Source organism: Leptodactylus fuscus, chromosome 2 (genome assembly GCF_031893055.1).
Source record: "Leptodactylus fuscus isolate aLepFus1 chromosome 2, aLepFus1.hap2, whole genome shotgun sequence".
Taxonomy (NCBI): Eukaryota; Metazoa; Chordata; class Amphibia; order Anura; family Leptodactylidae; genus Leptodactylus; species Leptodactylus fuscus.
Genome location: NC_134266.1, coordinates 252,855,985 through 252,875,250, shown reverse-complemented (window position 1 = coordinate 252,875,250; position 19,266 = coordinate 252,855,985). Strand labels below are relative to the sequence as shown.

General features: G+C 46.7%; 1 protein-coding gene across 1 annotated transcript in view; it reads left to right on the top strand.

The window, feature by feature from the left end:
* The window catches only part of IFT88 (intraflagellar transport 88), a 61,562-nt gene that overhangs the window by 7,678 nt on the left and 34,618 nt on the right, over window positions 1–19,266 (top strand). The window contains exons 5-14 of the mRNA XM_075266061.1: window positions 818–871; window positions 2,027–2,090; window positions 2,177–2,246; window positions 10,850–10,940; window positions 11,114–11,218; window positions 11,607–11,709; window positions 14,745–14,859; window positions 15,330–15,561; window positions 17,096–17,166; window positions 17,721–17,807. Coding sequence (XP_075122162.1) covers window positions 818–871; window positions 2,027–2,090; window positions 2,177–2,246; window positions 10,850–10,940; window positions 11,114–11,218; window positions 11,607–11,709; window positions 14,745–14,859; window positions 15,330–15,561; window positions 17,096–17,166; window positions 17,721–17,807 — 992 coding nt within the window. The remainder of the gene's footprint in view (window positions 1–817; window positions 872–2,026; window positions 2,091–2,176; window positions 2,247–10,849; window positions 10,941–11,113; window positions 11,219–11,606; window positions 11,710–14,744; window positions 14,860–15,329; window positions 15,562–17,095; window positions 17,167–17,720; window positions 17,808–19,266) is intronic.

Below are 19,266 nucleotides of genomic sequence, written 5' to 3'. Positions count from 1 at the left end.
GTTGCTGTACATTATTGTGATGTATTTATTAACCTATTGTACATGTTCTAAAGTTCTCCCTAGCAAAGCAATAACTAAATGTTGTAAGAGAGATTGGTCCCTTATGCACTCTGTATTGTCAGTGTATATAGATATAGCAAATGCCAAAGGGGGAATCACTACAAATAGCTTCTCATGTGCTCCTGATTTCTTTATATTCTGCGGTATTAAAAACCTGTGGAAACTGAGACTCTCAGCTTTTAAACTATATCAGATGACGTATCTAGGTAGTATAAAACCAGAGATATAGCCACTTGTGATTCCACCTTTGGCATGGCTTTGCAGTATCTGTAGGGTGAATTCTGGACCAGTCTCCCACTTAGGACATTGCTATGGAGAACTTTAGAACTTGTTTTCTGCTGAAGTAAAGTAAAAGGTTTATCCTGTTTCTGCTGTTGATGGCCCATCCTTAGGATCAGTTGTACCAGGACGACATGGCTTCAGTAATATTTGCGTTCCTACTCACTTGCCATACAAATTATAGCAGAGGGTTTTGGTACTATGCCACTTAATATGTATGGTACCTACATTTGCTGCTATAGTTTGCAGGAATAGTAAGGAGCCACACTGTCCTGGGGCAGCTGATCTGCGGGAGCCCTGGGTGTCAGACCCACACAGGTCAAATATAGACAGCCTATCCTAAAGAAACTAGAAGCTGGATAACCCTTTTAAGTAGCAACTGAATGCTAAACGCTTCAATGATGGAGTAAACCTTTACAGACCCATGATATGGATTGTCTTCTATATATTTACTACCTGCGTTATGTTCTTTTTACAGCCTAGAGTGAACCTTTCTTCATCCATGGGAAGGCCTATGACAGGGGCCGTCCAGGTATTGTATGTAGGATACTTATAATGATGCAAAATGACGCAGCTAATTGAGGTAGAAAAATAGAGTGCAATAACGTTTATTACAGTAACATTCATTAGACCTTTAGATATTCCAATATCTAATTCATTTGAATGGGTGAGAGAGATGTCCGGCAGTGAGCGTTTTATGCTCTCCGCCGCGAAACCGGGTTTTATAATCCGGACACAGAGTCGGACATACAGTACTCTGTGTCCGGATTTTAAAAAAACGGTTTCGCGGCGGAGAGCATAAAACGCTCACGGCCAGACCTGGTCTATGGTTTCCGTCTTCTGGCATGCAGAAGACAGAAACCATAGAACGGAGACCCTGAACGCAGGTGTGAACCTAGCGTAAATGCACCCTACATATGGAAATGAGACTGCGATGGGGTATCCCAGAGCACCATACCAGCAGAAGCTGATAATAACAAGGCCCCTCCTCATAACTGCTTCAGTTGTTTCCTATTTCTTGGAGATGATGGAAACCAGGTCAAAATTTTCCTCGTAAAGCCTTCTAGGTGTCCCAGTTTTCCAGGAGGGCTAAGTGGTGAGCGGGGTCCCCGTGGTGAGATTGGACCTTCCCTGCTCTATTTATATAAAGACACTAGTTGTGGCTGCCCCGCCGCTATCCCCCTTCCTCGGGATATGGTCATATGTCTGTATTTCCATGGTAGAGGGTTGGCATCTTTGACAGGAGAGTCGCTCACTGTCTGACTTCTAGTGAATGGAGGTAAAGTGGCAGGACGCATTAGCAGATAGAAGTTTTGGGCCAATTTCAAATATGCCTTTGGCTTTTATGTGTGGTTGGAATTTTGCAAGGTATGATGATAATCACCATTGTGGACAATGCAATTCACTGTGACTGGCTTGATATTGATTGCCCATATAGTACAAATGCAGTTGTATCACTGTATACTGTATCTAGTCAGACTTGTCATTCAGGAGTCATTGGACATCTGATGAGTTGACACCAATAGGTTTAACTATATTTACAAAATGTTCCCCATACCATGTTATTAGTGATAATGTCATTTGGTTGCTCGGAGGTTTATTATTCCTCTAGGTAGGAAGGAACCATGATCATTTGGTGCAGACTCTTGCTTATTTCTTATATTTATATACTGTATATGCGTTGCAGGATGGAGCAGCTCGACCTATGACAGCTGTTCGAGCCGCTGGCTACACTAAAGCTGCTTTCCGAGGTACATTTGTATTCTGTGGATAATAGGGGGGCAGATTTGGACAAGTAGATTATTTACACAGGACTCATTCACACTCTTATATGCAGGTCCTTCTTTTGATCCCCTGGGCCAGTCTCGAGGTCCTGCTCCACCTCTGGAGGCCAAGAATGAAGACACGTGAGTCATTGTTTCTTCTGCATTTGCAATAAATAATATAGCTGGATACATGAATGTTTTTCTCCCCCATACTCGAAAGACATACTGATAGGATAAAATGTACATTGTGAGCTCTATATGGGGCTCATAATCTATATTAAAAAAATATATATATAATTTCAGATGTGGCTAAGACATTCACAAAGCTCTCATTCTCTCAGGAATATTCTTTCTGCATAAGTCGCTTGCATAGACAAAATCCTGCCATATGTTTAGGTTAGTAGTGTACACTAGGGGGCGCCATCGTATTCTGCCGTATTAGAAAGAACAGACTATTTTTTAGGTACTGTAAAGCTTTTTACAGAGATTTTTAGATTTATTTGACTATACCCTAAGCATAAGATGAATTACCTGTCCAGCTTGCGTCCTCTTATGTGTATGGGCACCCTTTTTTTGAATGTATTGATGACCTATCATTTAATGGGAGCTGATCTACAGTAACCCTGCCTGGCCATATGACATATGTTAAAAACACCATGGGGGAAGGATTTAAGACTGGTATTCCTTACACCAATCTTTTTTTTTTTTTTTTGAATTCAAAGTTTTTATTGCAAATTTTTATAACACACAAAAACAGTGAACATCAGGGCCAACCAGCGCCCAGAGATGTACAAAGACAATATACAAAAGCAAAATGACAAATAACAATTAAAAAAGAGAAAGCACCGAACAAAACGGAATCATCAGGGAGAATCCCTGGACAAACCAAGTAAGGCAAATTAAGGGATGAAAAGGGGGAAAAGAAAAAGAAAAAAGTAACAAACCATGGCAGGAGAGTAGGAAAGAAAGAGGGGATAGAAAAGAGAGGAGGAGAAGAGAAAAAGAGAGAGAGGGAGAGAGAGAAAAAAAAAAAAAAGGGGGGGAGGGAGAATGGGAAGGGGGGGAGGGGGAGCGAGCAGAAGACAAACCCGAAAACCCACGTACCAGCGAGACCTGCAGATATAGTGAAGGTCGTCAGTTCTAAGAGAGAGGACCAGAACCCAGGAGCGTCCGATACTCTCCGGTACCCTGAAACTGGAACCAAGGATACCAGGTCTTGATGTAAGCATCAGTCGAGTCCTGCAGGAAAGAGGTAAGTTCTTCCATCCGCATAATCTCATTGACCTTGGAAATCCAGAGGGATAGAGGAGGGGCTTCTACACGCTTCCAGAAGAGCGGGATACACGCACGGGCAGCGATGACCAAGAAGCGAAGCAGAGAACGTTTATAAACTTTCACCGAGGACTCGCAATGATTGAGAAGAAACAGGGCCGGACCCAAGTGGTGGGGGGTATTGATGAGTTGCAAGGTGACACGTTTGACTCCATCCCAAAAAGAGGACAGAGCAGGACAGGACCAGAAGATATGAAGCATGTCACCGTCTTCTTGACCACATCTCCAACACAAAGGAGACACCTGAGGGAAAATAGCGTGTAACCTCGTAGGGACCCTGTACCACCGTGACAAAAGTTTATAACTAGCCTCCTGGTAGCGGGAGCTGATCGAGGTGGAGTGGGAAAGGCGGAAAATTCGACGCCTCTGTTCCCGGGAAAGAGACAAGTCACCTTCCCATTTCAACAGAAATGGGGGCACAAAGTCATCCGGAGGCTCAATTAAGAGTCGATATGTGAGCGAGAGAGAATGACGAAGGGGGCCATCCCCAACCAAAATCCTCTCCAAGGACGTAGGTTCAGAATGGAACTCCGAGGGGTCGGGAAGAGAAGCCAGGAAGTGACGGAGTTGCATCTCCCGCCACGCATCCAAAGGGGGCAAGTCAGGAGGGGCTCGGGGACCCGACGAAGTACGCCAGCCCGTATCACTGCGGAAGTGGCACACGCGGTGGATCCCTAGGCGACGCCAGTTGCGGAAAACACGATCAACAAGTCCCGGAGAGAAGCCAGGGTTACCCAATACAGGGAAAAAGGATGAATTTCCGGGAAGGAAGGTGGACCGGATGAGACCTCTGGAGCAGACCCGAAGAGTCGGACCAATAGTGGGATGAGAGGAAACGGAAGAGAGAAAGGAAGAAGACAACCAGGGAGCCGCCTGCAAAGGGACCGTGGAAAACGCCTGTTCGATATACACCCAGGGTTTGGACGAACCGTGTCTGCACCAATCAACAACTCGCGTCAGGTGAGTGGCCAAATAATACGAATGCATGTCTGGGAGAGACAAACCGCCACAGTCCTTGGGGCGAAAAAGGAGGGCCTTGCCCACTCTGGCCGGTCTACCTGACCAAATGAAGTTCAGTTGAATAGATGTTAGGGACCGGAGAAAAGAAGTGGGGACATGGATGGGCAAAGCCTGCATGAGGTAGAGAAGACGCGGGAGAATATTCATCTTAAAAATGGCGCATCTCCCGAACCAAGTAAAAGCATTCAGAGACCACCTGGAACAATCAGCCCGGATGGAGGTAAGTAATGGGGGAAAATTGCAACTAAACAAATCTTTTGGGTCTGGAGTAAGGTAGATCCCCAAGTATTTAAGGGAGGAAGGCGCCCAACGGAAAGGAAGAGAGCGACTCAAGGAATCAACCTGATGGGTGGGGAGAGAGACGTTGAGAATCTCAGACTTTGAGAAGTTTATTTTGAAATTGGACAGCACCGAGTACTCCTGGAAAGCAGACATTAAGGCCGGCAAAGAGAGAAGAGGAGAGGAAAGAAAGAACAATAAATCGTCCGCATAAGCTGCCACCTTATAGATCAGTGAGGAATGAGCAACACCTGAAATCTGCGGGTTAGCCCTGACCTGCCGAAGGAAGGGTTCTAGAGTCAGAACAAAAATAAGGGGCGACGGGGCAGCCCTGCCTGGTGCCATTAAGTATGGGAAAAGGTTCGGAAAGTAACCCATTCACTCTGACCATGGCCGAAGGGGAAGAGTACAAGGCCAGGATCCACTTCATCATACGATCCCGAAGGCCGATATGGAGCAAGGTTTCCTCCATAAAGCCCCAGTTGACCCTATCGAAGGCCTTCTCGGCGTCCGTGGAAAGAAGCACAAGAGGAGAGTTCGATAACCTGGCCCCATGGATGAGGTTAATGGCCTTCATGGTATTGTCTCGAGCCTCACGGCCGGGCATGAAACCAGCCTGGTCCGGATGGATGATGTCACCCAAAAGAGGGGACAGGCGTGAAGAAAGGATCTTGGCCAAAATTTTCAGATCCACATTGATCAAGGAAATGGGGCGATAGCTCGGGCAAAGGAGGGGATCCTTGCCCGGTTTGGGAATGACTGTAATGTGCGCCCGTAGGGAATCACGACATAAGGCCGAACCACCGGCAACGGAGTTAAAGAGTTGGAGCAATTGAGGCTTAAGTTCAGGGCCAAGCTTTTTATAATAGACAAGAGGGAGGCCATCAGGACCCGGAGCTTTGCCCGAAGCCATATTAGAAATCGCCTGGGAGATCTCTTCCTCCCCGATGGGGGATTCCAGGGACTCCAGATCCTCTGGGGACAGCGAAGGAAGGCCCGAAGAAGAGAGGTAGGCACGGATGTTATCACGAAACTCAGAGTCAGGGGCCGAAGAGGAATCAGGATCAACAGAGTATAAGGAGGCATAGTAATCTCGAAACGCCGCTGCCACTTCCAGAGGCAGATGCACCCGGGGCCCCTGAGTGGAACGCACACATGGAACATACGTGGAAGACCTCTGAGCTCGCAGGGCCCTGGCAAGTGAGCGCCCGCACTTATTGCCGTGTTCATAAAAGTGCCGTCTACACTTGGCCAAAGTCCCCTTAGCCTTATCAAGAACCAACGTGCGCAACTCCTCCCTGGTGCTAGCCAGCTGAGCATATACATCGGCAGTGTGCTGTCGCTTGTGCAGAAGCTCCAGAGTGCGGATCCTTTGAAGCAGAGAGTCAACCTGAGCTCGACGCTCTCTTTTCAGACGGGAACCGTGCTGTATCAGAATTCCACGGACCAAACATTTGTGCGCCTCCCACACAACTGACGGATCAACCCCTGATGACTCTTCCCTCACAAAGTATTCCTCCAACTGGGTTTTAACGTCAGTCAGAACCGCCACATCCTCAAGTAACGAAACATTAAGCTTCCACTGCCGCTGAAATGGAATAGGGGAGGATAAAGAGACCGAGAGCGTGATCAACGCATGGTCTGAGAATGTGATGTTGTCAATTGATGCTGACAACAGAGAGTGAAGGTGTTGGTGCCGGATAAAAAGGTAGTCGATGCGAGAGTAGCGGTTATGCATGGGGGAGAAATAAGAGTAATCTCTGTCTGTGGGATGAAGCAGTCTCCAGGAGTCAACAAGCTGATGGGCATGAATGTCCCTCTTAATTCCCCGAAGAAGCGAGTAAGAATGAGAGGAGAGGCCCGTGGAGGAATCTACCGAAGGATCAAGGACCAGGTTAAGGTCACCCCCCGCTACCAGGAAACCCTCTGCGAAGTCATCCAACAGCTCAAGGTAGGAGCTGAGGGCCCTACCCTGCCCAGAGTTAGGCAGATACAATGAAGCAAAAGTAAAGAGTTGAGAGGAAATACGGCCCTTGAGCATAACGAGTCTCCCCTCAGAGTCCGTGCGAGTCTCCAGGTGTTCCCACGAAAGGGAGCGAGAAATCAAAATACTAGTCCCTCTGGATCTAGGGTCAGGCGAGGAGCTATGATAAGCATGAGGAAACCATGCATTTGTCAGATTAAACGGTCTACTAGAGCAATAATGGGTTTCCTGCAGGAACACCACATGAAGGCGCTTACCTTTGAGCAAGTTGAAGAGAACGGAACGCTTCTCCGGGCTGTGGAGGCCCCGCACATTGAGAGAGCCCACCGAAATGGAGGACAGCTGATCAGGCGGCATAATGGAAACAGGGGGGAGGGTCCTCCTCCGCTCGCTCCCTAAAGGGGATGGGAAAAAGAAGAAAAAAAAAAAAAAAAAAAAAAAGGGGGGGGAAGGGGGGTGAAGGTGAGAGGAGGAAGAAGAGGGGGAGGTAGGTACGAGGGAAGAGAAGAGAGGGAAAGAACGAGAAAGAGAAGGAGGAGGCGAAAAGGAATTCAAGAAATGGAAGGGAAAAGTAGAGCAAATCTAGATATCCCTAGAGAAAAACAAAAAACGGGGGGGGGCACAGCATTTAACAGAGGGCACAGGAAGGAGAGCAGAAAAGAGGGAAAAAGGAACAACAGAAACCGGGAAATGAGCCCATGGGCTCCACGAGTGTACCAGAAATGAGAACCCGTGCCCCACCCCCCAGAAACCCGAGGGGAGGGGAGAAAGAGAATATGCAAAGAATAAGTAGAAAGCGGGTGCAAAAGACAGAACAAGGGCATAGGCAAATTAAACAACGAGTACAGTGCAAGTAACCCATATAACGCCAAATCAAAACCACCCACCAAAATAGAGCAGGAACCCAACATCACTAGCTACAGCAGTAATAGAAAACAGTGGGGGCTGTCAGTATAAACAGATTCAAAGGAACTCTGCAACAGACCCCAAAAGAAAAAAGAAAAAACACCAAAAGCTGACGGGAGAGTAACTGACAAAATAAACGGCAAACATCCGGAACAGTCCCCCACGGCTTAGGGTGAGACCACTGCGCTGAAGTAAAGCGGCAGGCCTGCCCAACAAGTAAACAGTCAAACAGAGCACCGACACAGGACGTCACGCCTCATTAGGGAGTTGACGGGACAAATCAGGCTGGCTCAACGGAGGTGCAGGTAGATCAACCACAGAGAGACGTAGAGGGGAGAGGCTTCTCCGAGGTCTCTCTAGAGTAGAAGCCGGTGAAGTGCGTCTGGATCCCCTCCTACGACGGGTAGACGGGGGTCGAGAAACATCCAAGGCAAGCCAGTTCGGAACAGATACAGGAGCCACATCCAGAAGAGCAAACAGATCCGGTAAGTCAGCTGGGGAGCGGACCAAGACTGAAGAGGAGCCTTTACGGGCAATAAGGTGGAACGGGTGACCCCAACGGTAGGAACCTCCACTGTCTTTAACAAGGGCCAAGATAGGCTGGAGAGAGCGCCGCATGGCCAGAGTGCGGGATGACACATCCGGGAGAAGCTTGACCGCGACGTCTTCGAACTGCAGGGGTCCCATAGACCAAGCGCATCTGAGGATATGCTCCTTCTCGGAGTAATAATGAAGCCTACAAAGGACATCTTTGGGATTATCCGGGACAACCGGGCCAGAGCGCTGTACCCGATGCACCCTGTCAAACATATAGGAGGCATCCACGGGGCGCTGTGTGACAATGTTAAAGATGGTGGACACTCTGTCATGTAGATCATCACGTGGGCCTCTCTCCGGAATGCCACGCAGGCGGATGTTGTTTCTGCGACCACGATTCTCCTGATCGTCGAGGAGGAGAGCAATGTTTTGCAAGTGGGCTTCGGAACGGGATTGGTTATTCTCAACAGCGGATAAACGTTGTGCCAAAGCGGACAATGATTGGTCAGTTGTATCAGCTCTGGTAGTAAGGTGGGAGACGTCTGCCCTGACAGGCGCCAGAGCTTGAGCGTGTGACTGCTCCAGGCGAGAGACCACATCATCCAAGTCTTGTTTAGTAGGGAGAGCCTGGATAAGGTCCTTGAGCATCTGAAAGTCCGCTGAGACAACCGGAGCGGCTGAACATTGAGGCGAGAGAGTGGGCTGGACCAGAGGTGGAATACACAGACCAGGATCCATCGTTGAATAGGAGAGCATGGGCCGTGACAGGGGCAGTGTAGAGGACTGAGATGCTAGATCTGCAGTATCTGAGGAAGTGGCAGAAGCAACAGTCCGAGAAAGATAGCTAGAAATAGTTGGGGAGCGTGTCAGCGATCGGCTCGGTGTGCGGTGAGGAGCAGAAGATTTGTTAGGACGTCTCTTGGACATGGCACGGGAATGCCAGACTAAAAGATATAGTAAGGGTACACTCGCGGAACTTCCTGGACTCACATAAAGCAATTACACATAGCCATCTGTAAACTCTGTGAGAGGTGCGGGATCAGTGAGGAGTGAGGGCCAACTGCGAGGAGGAATTGTCCAAGAAGCTAGGAGGAGACACTCTGACAGGCAGGGTCATAGAAGCAGCATACAGGCCCAGCGGAACAGGCAGCCGCAGGCTAGTGGGTTAAAACTTCACTCTGCTATAGTGCAGGAGGGGGAGTCCAGGGACTACTAATTGCCACTCCAACGGGTGTCCCGGCCGGAGAGTCTGCCCGGAGAGGTGTAAGGGCCAGTAGGGGCGGTTCAGTAGTGCCCAAGGAGTTAAATCACACACAGGGAGAGACTCACCGGGAGCAATATGCAGCAGGCATAGTCCAGGAAGGAGATCCAGGGGTCCTCTGCTGCCTGGTGTCTCAGGAGGCCCGCCACTTCCAATACAGGCCTCAGGTGTGACTGACCACTGTGCAGGCCTAAGCGGTCCCAGGCGTCTCCGGAGGTGGAGGGAGGATGGCTGTGGAGGGAGCTGCTGAGAAGACCCGGTGGCGGCGCGGAGAGCTGAACAGGCCGCAACGCTGGAGAGGCCGCATGTAAAGATGGCAGGCGGCCGCAGGAAGACAGGAGATCCGGGATGCCCGCTCCGGTCGCACCGCAGGACAGAGGAGATTTGCCGACAGCTACTCGGAACAGGCCGCAGGAGGGACAGGAGGTCCGGGTGAGAAGCCGCGGCGGTAAAAGAAGAGGCCGCGCGTCCAAGATGGCGGCTCCACGCCGCTGAAGAGGTAGGCCGCAGACAGAATCCCCGGGCTAGACACCACGGGGAGGGTGGGGAACACCTCAAGGTAGCTGACTGGGGTCCGGGGGAGACCCCTGAGGCTGTGTCCCGGTCGTAACGGCCCAAATAGTTCAGAAATGCCGGCAGATACGGTGGTAAAGGCAGAGGAACTCTCAGCTGCACGTCCTGCTGCCTCGTCGGCTAGCCACGCCCCTCCCTTACACCAATCTTAATTTTATTTCCCAAATGAGCCTGATGTGGCAGAATTACAAAGTGGCTCCAGCCTCATAATATATCCCGTCCATGTAGTTGTTTCTGACTCAAGTCTGTTCCAACCTGGAACTGGTGCAGATTTCTGGTATAACTCGGACCAATTTTCTGGTGTAATTTATAGTAAATCTGACGTGGCATCCCCACCCTAGCCTGTCTAGATTCCCGTCTAACTCTGCTTAGTGTCCAAGGGCTAGTTCACATGGGGGCAAGGAGGCGGATTTGAACAGCGGATTTCGCCTCAAAATCCGCCTCCATACAATCTATCTGCCATAGCGGCATGTTGCTGATAGTGAAAAAAAAGAAGCATGCTGCCCTTTCCTCAGGTGGATTCCGCGGCTCGCTGAGCTGCAGCTTCCACCTGGCGGCAGTAACCTCCGGAGTTGGCCCATTCATTTGAGCCGACTCCGGAGGGGGAAGCCGTGACCGCGATGGTCGTGGCAGGCGGGTTTTGACCCGAGAGTGACGCGGCTCCCTGCGTCACTATCGGTGCCAAAATTCCCCCCCCCCCCCCCGTGTGAACGAGCCCTTAGTGTGCCAAGTTGAGGTGCATTTTGGGCCATTTTCTAGGTGCAGCTCATGTTTTTACAGTAAACTGGTGTAAGTAGATAATTGAATCTGAATAAATTCAGAATCTTACACTTCCTCGTTTCTCTCCTGTAGGCCAGAAGAAAAGATAAGACAACTGGAGAAGAAGGTCAATGAATTAATAGAAGAAAGTTGCATTGCCAACAGTAATGGAGATTTAAAGCTGGTGAGCTCAAGGGTTAAACTGAATTTATAAACTCTGCATGTGTGTGTGTATATATATATATATAATGTATGTATAATATATATGTGTGTGTATATATATATATATATATATATATATTTATATGTTATCCTTCTGTTGCACTGTATAGTAATGGATAGAATATTTTACTGTAGGCCCTGGAGAAGGCTAAAGAAGCCGGGAGAAAGGAGAGAGTATTGGTCAGACAGCGAGAACAGATTCTATCCCCGGAGAATATTAACCTGGATCTCACATATTCTGTAAGTATATTGTGTCAGAAGTATCACTGATGCACTGATCTCCGCTAGGTTCCTCCCTGTCGCATGTGCACAGTCACAGTAAAGCTCAGTACAGTACAGTAAAGCACAGTCACAGTAAAGCTCGGTACAGTACAGTAAAGCACATCCACAGTAAAGCTATGTGTGCAGTCACCAGCTTCAAAATTGGCACGAGCGGCCAGAGATGAGTTCTGACTCTTCTCCAGAAGAATTAACATATGAAAATGGGCCACAAAGCAGTGGGAGGCGTCATGGTCAGGTGGATTGGGGCCGTTAACCCCAGCCACTTAAGGATATACTAATAGTTTAGGATCCCCCTAACCTGCTGACATGTTCTCTTTAAGAACTTTCTATCTGCTATGGATTACAGGTGCTGCTTAACCTGGCAACTCAGTATTCCGCCAATGAGATGTATGCAGAAGCCCTCAACACTTACCAAGTGATTGTGAAGAATAAGATGTTCAGTCACGCAGGTATGTGCCATTCTTCCTGTTGCCTGAAGATGACGCACAGTTTTTGGCATTGTGGTGAGAAGCAGAATTCGTACAGTTAGAGCAGCTGTTGCAAAGCGAACTTGTGGTCTTGAACATGCAGTCCAGTCCCACACGCACCATGTTATAAACTGGATGGTGACAACAGGTTCACTTTGCGACAGCTGCTCTGTCTATGCTATGGATTGGATGGTGGCGCAGTGGTTAGCACTGTTGCCTTAAATCACTTGGCTCCTGGGCTAGTCCGACCAAAGACAATATCTCCATGGAGTTTGTATGTTCTCCCCGTGTTTGTGTGTTTTACCCTGGCACTGCTCTTTCCTCCCACATGAAGAAAATGTATTGATGGGTAAATTGGATTCTGACTCTTGTGGGTGTTGGGGAGGTACGGCAGCATCTGACCCCCCCTACTCTGGAACCTTCCCTGTGCTTTAACTCCCTTGTTTGAGAAAAGCGCATTACAAATGTTTGTTATAGAACAGAAGTAGCTGAGCATATAAAGATGTGTCCAATGTTTCCTGGGCTTGAATATCCATTACAATATCATGGCATGATTGCAAACCCCTTGATAGACTGCAAGCCTTACATACAGTCATATAGGTTAGATGTCTTGTTGCAGAGTATCACAAAACCATGTTGGTTTGAAAAGCTGGTCATCTATTGACCCACATATATGGACATGTGCAGAGAAACATTAAGGACAGACATATTTAGAGGTAGGTCCTACTCAATAGTAGCCTTTCCTGAGTGAGCATGAATACTGACGTAGGCTCCGCCCACGTGACTGAAGTTCAGAATGAGTTATATCAATTTTTTTCCCTTAACACTATATATCAATCTGCTCAGCTGCTCCTACTCCATACCCAGCGTGATCTGAAGGCAATATGGTAAACGTGACAGGTTCCTTTTAAAGGAGCTATTTCCTGTATTATGTGGGCTGGCAGACTAGATAAAATAAGATAAGATAAAATAAGATAGTCCTTTAATAGTCCCACAGTGGGGAAATTTCAGTATGTTACAGCAGCATAGTAATACAGATACAGGATAATACACAGTAGTATATTACAGGACACACATAAGCTGAGAAGAGAAGATATACTAGGAGTCCATAGCAGCTAAGGAAGAGAGGAAAGAAAGAAGGAAGACTTCAGGGTCACTTAGTTCTCTTTGCGGAGTGATCTTCGCTTGGTCTGATGTAGATTATACAGCCTGATTGTGGTAGGAAGGAAGGACCTGTGATAGCTCCTTCTCACACTTGGGGTGAAGCAGACGGTCACTTACAGTGCTGCCAAGTCCTATCAAGGTCCCATACATGGGGTGGGATTTGTTCTCCTGCATGGAGGTCACCACAGACAGTATCCTTCTGTCACCCACCACCTGTACTGGGTCCAAGGGGCTCCCCAGGACAGAGCTGGCCCTCCTGATCAGCCTGTCAAGTATATTTCTGTCCCTGGTTGATATACTGCTCCCCCAGCAGGCCACACCGAAAAAGATGGCTGAGGCAACCACAGAGTTGAAGAAGGCCCTAAGAAGTGGCCCCTGGACTCCGAAGGCCCTCAGCCTCCTGAGCAGGTAGATCATTGTAATGGCAAAGTCATCGCCCATAGTGAAGGTAATACCTGTAAACACGGGAGAGTTGGGGGAAAACGGATCAACCCAAATGCTGTGTTACCCAGTAATGTAACACTGAGTATGAGGTAGCCCAGAAACCTGACAGGACCAGGCCAGAATCAGTCATAACTATGATGTACCAATCTAAGTCATAAAGCTCCTTGACATTACAGCATGTGAAATAACTTGAGTGTCACTACGACTCCTTCACTTGGTAAATGTATATATTACTGAAAGGTGTTTCGGAGATGTAGCAGAACTATGTTTGTCATCTGGCATTCAGTGACATCTTATCTTGTTCTACATCCTTACTTTATATCTGACTTTCCATAGAACTGTAGATAAACTTACTGCATTATCTTTATGCTTCCGTGCCCCACATAAGCTTCAGCTTTGCTAACTCTGTACGTTGCAGAAAGATATTTCTCAGAATTGCAGACTGTGTAAATAAGGGGGCTGCAGGGCCAAATTGGGTCTTCACGCCAGGAAAAGACACAGTTAGTAGTGTTTGCTCGGCTTGGAACCACTAGGTGTTTCAGCCACAGGAATGTGCTTGATACAGGGTACGGCCTGTTTTGCATGCGAAGGTCGATACTGCCCAAACTGAAGGACACTTGGATTGTAGGTTACAGGATGAGGTAAAGCTGACTAAGCTCTATATTTTCAGTAAATATGTTTCTTAATATGGATAACACTTATTTGCAATGATAAGAAGCCACAGGAAGTTATATTTTTATATTGGGTAGGCAAGAAATAAAAATGGCTTCCCTCTATAAAGCTGGGTGCACACATGCAGTATTGTGAGCCAAAGGCCGGGGCGTGGACAGGAAGGAGGAAAAGCAGAAAAGAAAGCTGGTTCCCTTATACATCCTTGCCTGCTTTATACTGTATCTAAACATTTGGCAAAACTAAGGGTTTTTTGGACCGGATTTTGACGTGGAGGCCACCTCAGAATCCGGTCCAAAAAATTGGCTGGATGCCGGTGCAGTGCATCAGCATCTAGTCGCGGCATTCCGCTCCGGATTAGGCCCAAATGAATGGGCCTAGTTGGGAGGGAATGTCATGTGATGAGTGCACAACTGATTACCAGGCAGATATCTGATTACTGTGCTGTGACTATAATGAGCGGCATCTGTGTACATCACATGACAATGGACCGTAAATCACATGACCATAGTCAGAGTTTTATCCTCTAGAAGTAACAGAATGAATGACAGCAAGCAGAGATCTAGGAAACTGTGAGGAATTGATACAGAAAGTATATTGCAACATTGTATATCTTTTTATTGTACATTTGTTTGTCAATATTCGTCTGAAAGTAGCAGACCCCTTTAAAATATCATACAGTGAATGATAGAAAACATAATATAAAGGCTAAATATGATTTTTTTTTTCCCTTCTTTCAGGTCGCTTAAAAGTGAACATGGCAAACATTTATCTAAAACAGAAGAACTACTCCAAAGCCATCAAATTTTATCGTATGGCTTTGGATCAAATCCCAGGTGCCCACAAGGAAATGAGGTTAGTGAGAGAGAGAGATAGATAGATAGATAGATAGATAGATAGATAGATAGATAGATAGATAGATGGAATAAATCTCCATGCTCCTTCATGGCTGAGTTTCTATTATTTGCAGCTATGCTGTGCTAGGTACATTTCCATAACTCATGAAGTGGAGATTATTAGAGATGAGCGAACACTGTTCGGATCAGCCAATCCGAACAGCACGCACCCATAGAAATGAATGGAAGCACCTGGCACGCAGACTTTGCCGGCGGCCGGCCGCTTAACCCCCCGCGTGCCGGTCTATTCCATTCATTTCTATGGGAGCATGCTGTTCGGAACAGCTGTTCCGAACAGTGTTTGCTCATCTCTAGAGATTATATGTAAAGAAAAACTTGAGATCCATCAGCCATAAGTAATACACCTGATAAAATATTCCCGGGTGTTATAGGAAAACAATAATATGTCTGTCACACTGGTTCATACAGGATAAAGATAATGCAGAATATCGGAGTGACATTTATCAAGACCGGTCAGTACGCCGACGCCAACAACTCCTTTGAGCACATCATGAGCGAGTCTCCCAATCTGAAAGCTGGATTCAATTTAATCCTTTGTTACTTTGCTGTCGGCGACCGAGACAAAATGAAAAAGGCTTTTCAGAAATTAATAGCGGCTCCCCTGGGAATTGATGATGAAGACAAGTATATTTCACCTAGTGTAAGTTGTGTCGTATGCCTTGCGCCATAGTGCAGTTTCCCTTTACTGCCAAATACCACAGGAATCCTGTATGACAGTGCACTACTTGTGCACAGGGCAGCATGGCGTTGTCAGGACTTTATTTATCATTCTTTAACCTGGTATGACTGGAATTTGGGTTCATTCCACACAAAGGCGTGTTTATGGGGTCAGGCTGTGATGCTGGATGAGAGGGTCTGGTTTATCCCAGAAGAGGTCAGTGCTGTGGCTAGCCGCACAATTCCTGCACTCCAGATTTATCATGTGTCTTTATGGTCCTTGCTTCAGATCATTATCCCACCCCTACCATTGCGTCACCCATTCCAGTAGGTAGTCTTCTTTGACTTGGTAAAATCCCATATCATTGCAGCAAAGGCCTCTGGGAAGGTCGGGCTTGATGTTAAAGGGAGCGCCCCCTAGTGGGCCGCATGACTGAGGCACTGTCTCCCTATATTAACATCATGGGAGACAGATTTACATATTCTTCCCATGATTCTACATTCATCCAGCAGTTGAAAAAAAAAGTGAAATGCATCACTCCAAGGAAGTAGTTTCCACTGCTGCAGAGTCAGCCATCTTTACAATGCTTCAGTGAAAGCTCGGCATTATGCATGGTGATCCTGTGTACAGCTGCTTGATCATGGAAACCCATTTCATGAAACACCTGACAAGCAGTGCATGTGCTGGTGTCACTTCCAGAGGCAGGGAACAGGCAATTTTTATGCTTCACATACTGTAGCATGTGTTGTATACCTCTCTATAAGGTTACGTGGTCTGGCAATGAGTGTCTGATCCCTTGTTCCTAGATGCTTCCGTGTTACAAGAATAGAACTTTCATTTTAGCAGGGCAGATCTTACAGAAATTTCACAAACTGACTTGTGGTGACATGTTATAACGGATTCATGTGTAGAGAATGAGCCCTTAAGGGTATGTTCACACTGCGGAAAATGGTTTCCGCCGTGCAAACTTTTGCGCGGCTAGCCATATGCCAAATGGGCCTAAACAGGAGCGTGTCTCGAGCCACAGACGCTGTGGCTGAATCAGCCGCAGAATCCGTGACAAGATAGGGCATGTCGCTTCTTTTTTCCGCTACTAGCTAGCAATGGGAGCAGTTTTTGGAGGCGAATTTTGAGGCGGATTCCGCGTCAAAATCTGCTGTCAAAAAACTCAGTGTGAACTAGCCATAAAAGGGTTTTCTGGGCAAACAATCTTTTTAAGTCTCTCAGTGCTATTAATGGGTTAAAAAAGTACATCCATATTCTTTTTACCAGTGTTTTAAGGGATTTGAAGGAGCTCCTGGCATCTTCTGCATTTGTTTACTTGGTTTAGCTTCCTGCTATGTATTCATGGGTGATTATACATTTTTTTAAATAAAAGTAAATTAGAAATTAGGCGGGGGAAGGGGGTTTAGTTTTGAAGTTAATCCCGGACAACCCCTTTAAGTATGATCCCTATAATTACCATTACAAACTCAATGAGTAAGTAATACGTTTTTTCTTTTGTTTTTTTTAATAGGATGATCCTCATACAAATTTATTGATAGAAGCTATTAAAAATGACAGTCTCCATCAAATGGAACGAGAAAGGTAACCAATCCTATTCCGATTGTCTTACGCCATGTAGGTTAGGATTTCTTATTTCCCATCTTCTCCTTTTATAGGCAGCTGCTATTACAGGTATGTACAGACTCCGTTTAGTGATTTTCAGACAGACGGGAACACCCCCTCCCCCCCAGTCTGTGGACGAGTACAGTCAGGGGGGCGTTCTTCACAGCTTTGAGTCATGGCTGGGTGGTAAGGAACGCCCCCTCTGACAGTACAGGGCTATGGACGAGTACTGGGGGGGTCTTCACAGCCCAGCTAGACTGTCAGGAACACCCTTCTGACAGTGGGCAGAGATTGGTAACAGCACCGAAATTTCCAGCCCCAGGGCACATTAAAGCCCTTATATAATGGGAAAGCTAGCGGTATATAAAACCGCAAGACACAGAATAAATCATGTCGTATATTCTTGGTGCAAAAATTGGTAATACACTACAATCGCTCCCATCTACACCAGAAAACTGGCATAGATGGGTTAATAAATGACCCTATGCTATTGCTTGACCACTATTTCCTCTCTTGTGTTTCCCACCTATTAGGAAAGAATTGGCTGAAAAATATATCATGACAGCGGCAAAACTGATCGCTCCGGTTATTGAAACCTCTTTTGACATTGGCTATGACTGGTAAGATGTAACCTTCTATCTCATCTGCTGTAGTATGATACGTCAGAGGAAATTCCCATTCTAGTGTCCATATGCATTAGTAAAATGTTGGCTGAACCCGCAGATCTCGAGGGGACTGTCCAACAATTTGATATTGTTGATTTGATTGGGGAAAAGATGGGTTGCATCTTCAGCAAGAGACGGACTGTCTTATAAAGAAGCTATTGTGTATAAGGCCTCGGTAAGGCAGTAATGTAGCATTGAATATATACATATATATATATATATATATATATATATATATATATATATATAATTACTACTATAACAGAGGTCGGAGGTGTTAATTAGAGATGAGCGAACAGTGTTCTATCGAACTCATGTTCGATCGGATATTAGGCTGTTCGGCATGTTCGAATCGAATCGAACACCGCGTGGTAAAGTGCGCCATTACTCGATTCCCCTCCCACCTTCCCTGGCGCCTTTTTTGCTCCAATAACAGCGCAGGGTAGGTGGGACAGGAACTACGACACCGGTGACGTTGAAAAAAGTAGGCAAAACACATTGGCTGCCGAAAACATGTGACCTCTAATTTAAAAGAACAGCGCCGCCCAGCTTCGCGTCATTCTGAGCTTGCAATTCACCGAGGACGGAGGTTTCCGTCCAGCTAGCTAGGGCTTAGATTCTGGGTAGGCAGGGACAGGCTAGGATAGGAAGGAGAAGACAACCAACAGCTCTTGTAAGAGCTAAATTCCAGGGAGAAGCTTGTCAGTGTAACGTGGCACTGACGGGCTCAATCGCCGCAACCCAGCTTTCCCAGGATCCTGAATGGAATACACTGTCAGTGTATTCCCGTATACCCGATATATACCCCGATACCCGTTCCAACGGTGTGCCCCCCCACCTTCACCCCAGAAATACCCTGCAAGTCCCCTAGCAATAGAATTGGGGCTATATACACCCACAATTTTTACTACTGGTATACAGTGCCATTGTCTGACTGGGAATTCAAAGAATATATTGGGAATACAAATACCCTCATTTCTTGCTACTGCCATATAGTGCCAGTTTCTGACTGGTAATTCAAAGAATATATTGGGGTTACGTGCACCCACAATTTTTACTACTGGTATACAGTGCCATTGTCTGACTGGGAATTCAAAGAATATATTGGGGTTATAAATACCCTCATTTCTTGCTACTGCCATATAGTGCCAGTTTCTGACTGGTAATTCAAAGAATATATTGGGGTTACGTGCACCCACAATTTTTACTACTGGTATACAGTGCCATTGTCTGACTGGGAATTCAAAGAATATATTGGGAATACAAATACCCTCATTTCTTGCTACTGCCATATAGTGCCAGTTTCTGACTGGGAATTCAAAGAATATATTGGGGTTACGTGCACCCACAATTTTTACTACTGGTATACAGTGCCATTGTCTGACTGGGAATTCAAAGAATATATTGGGGTTAT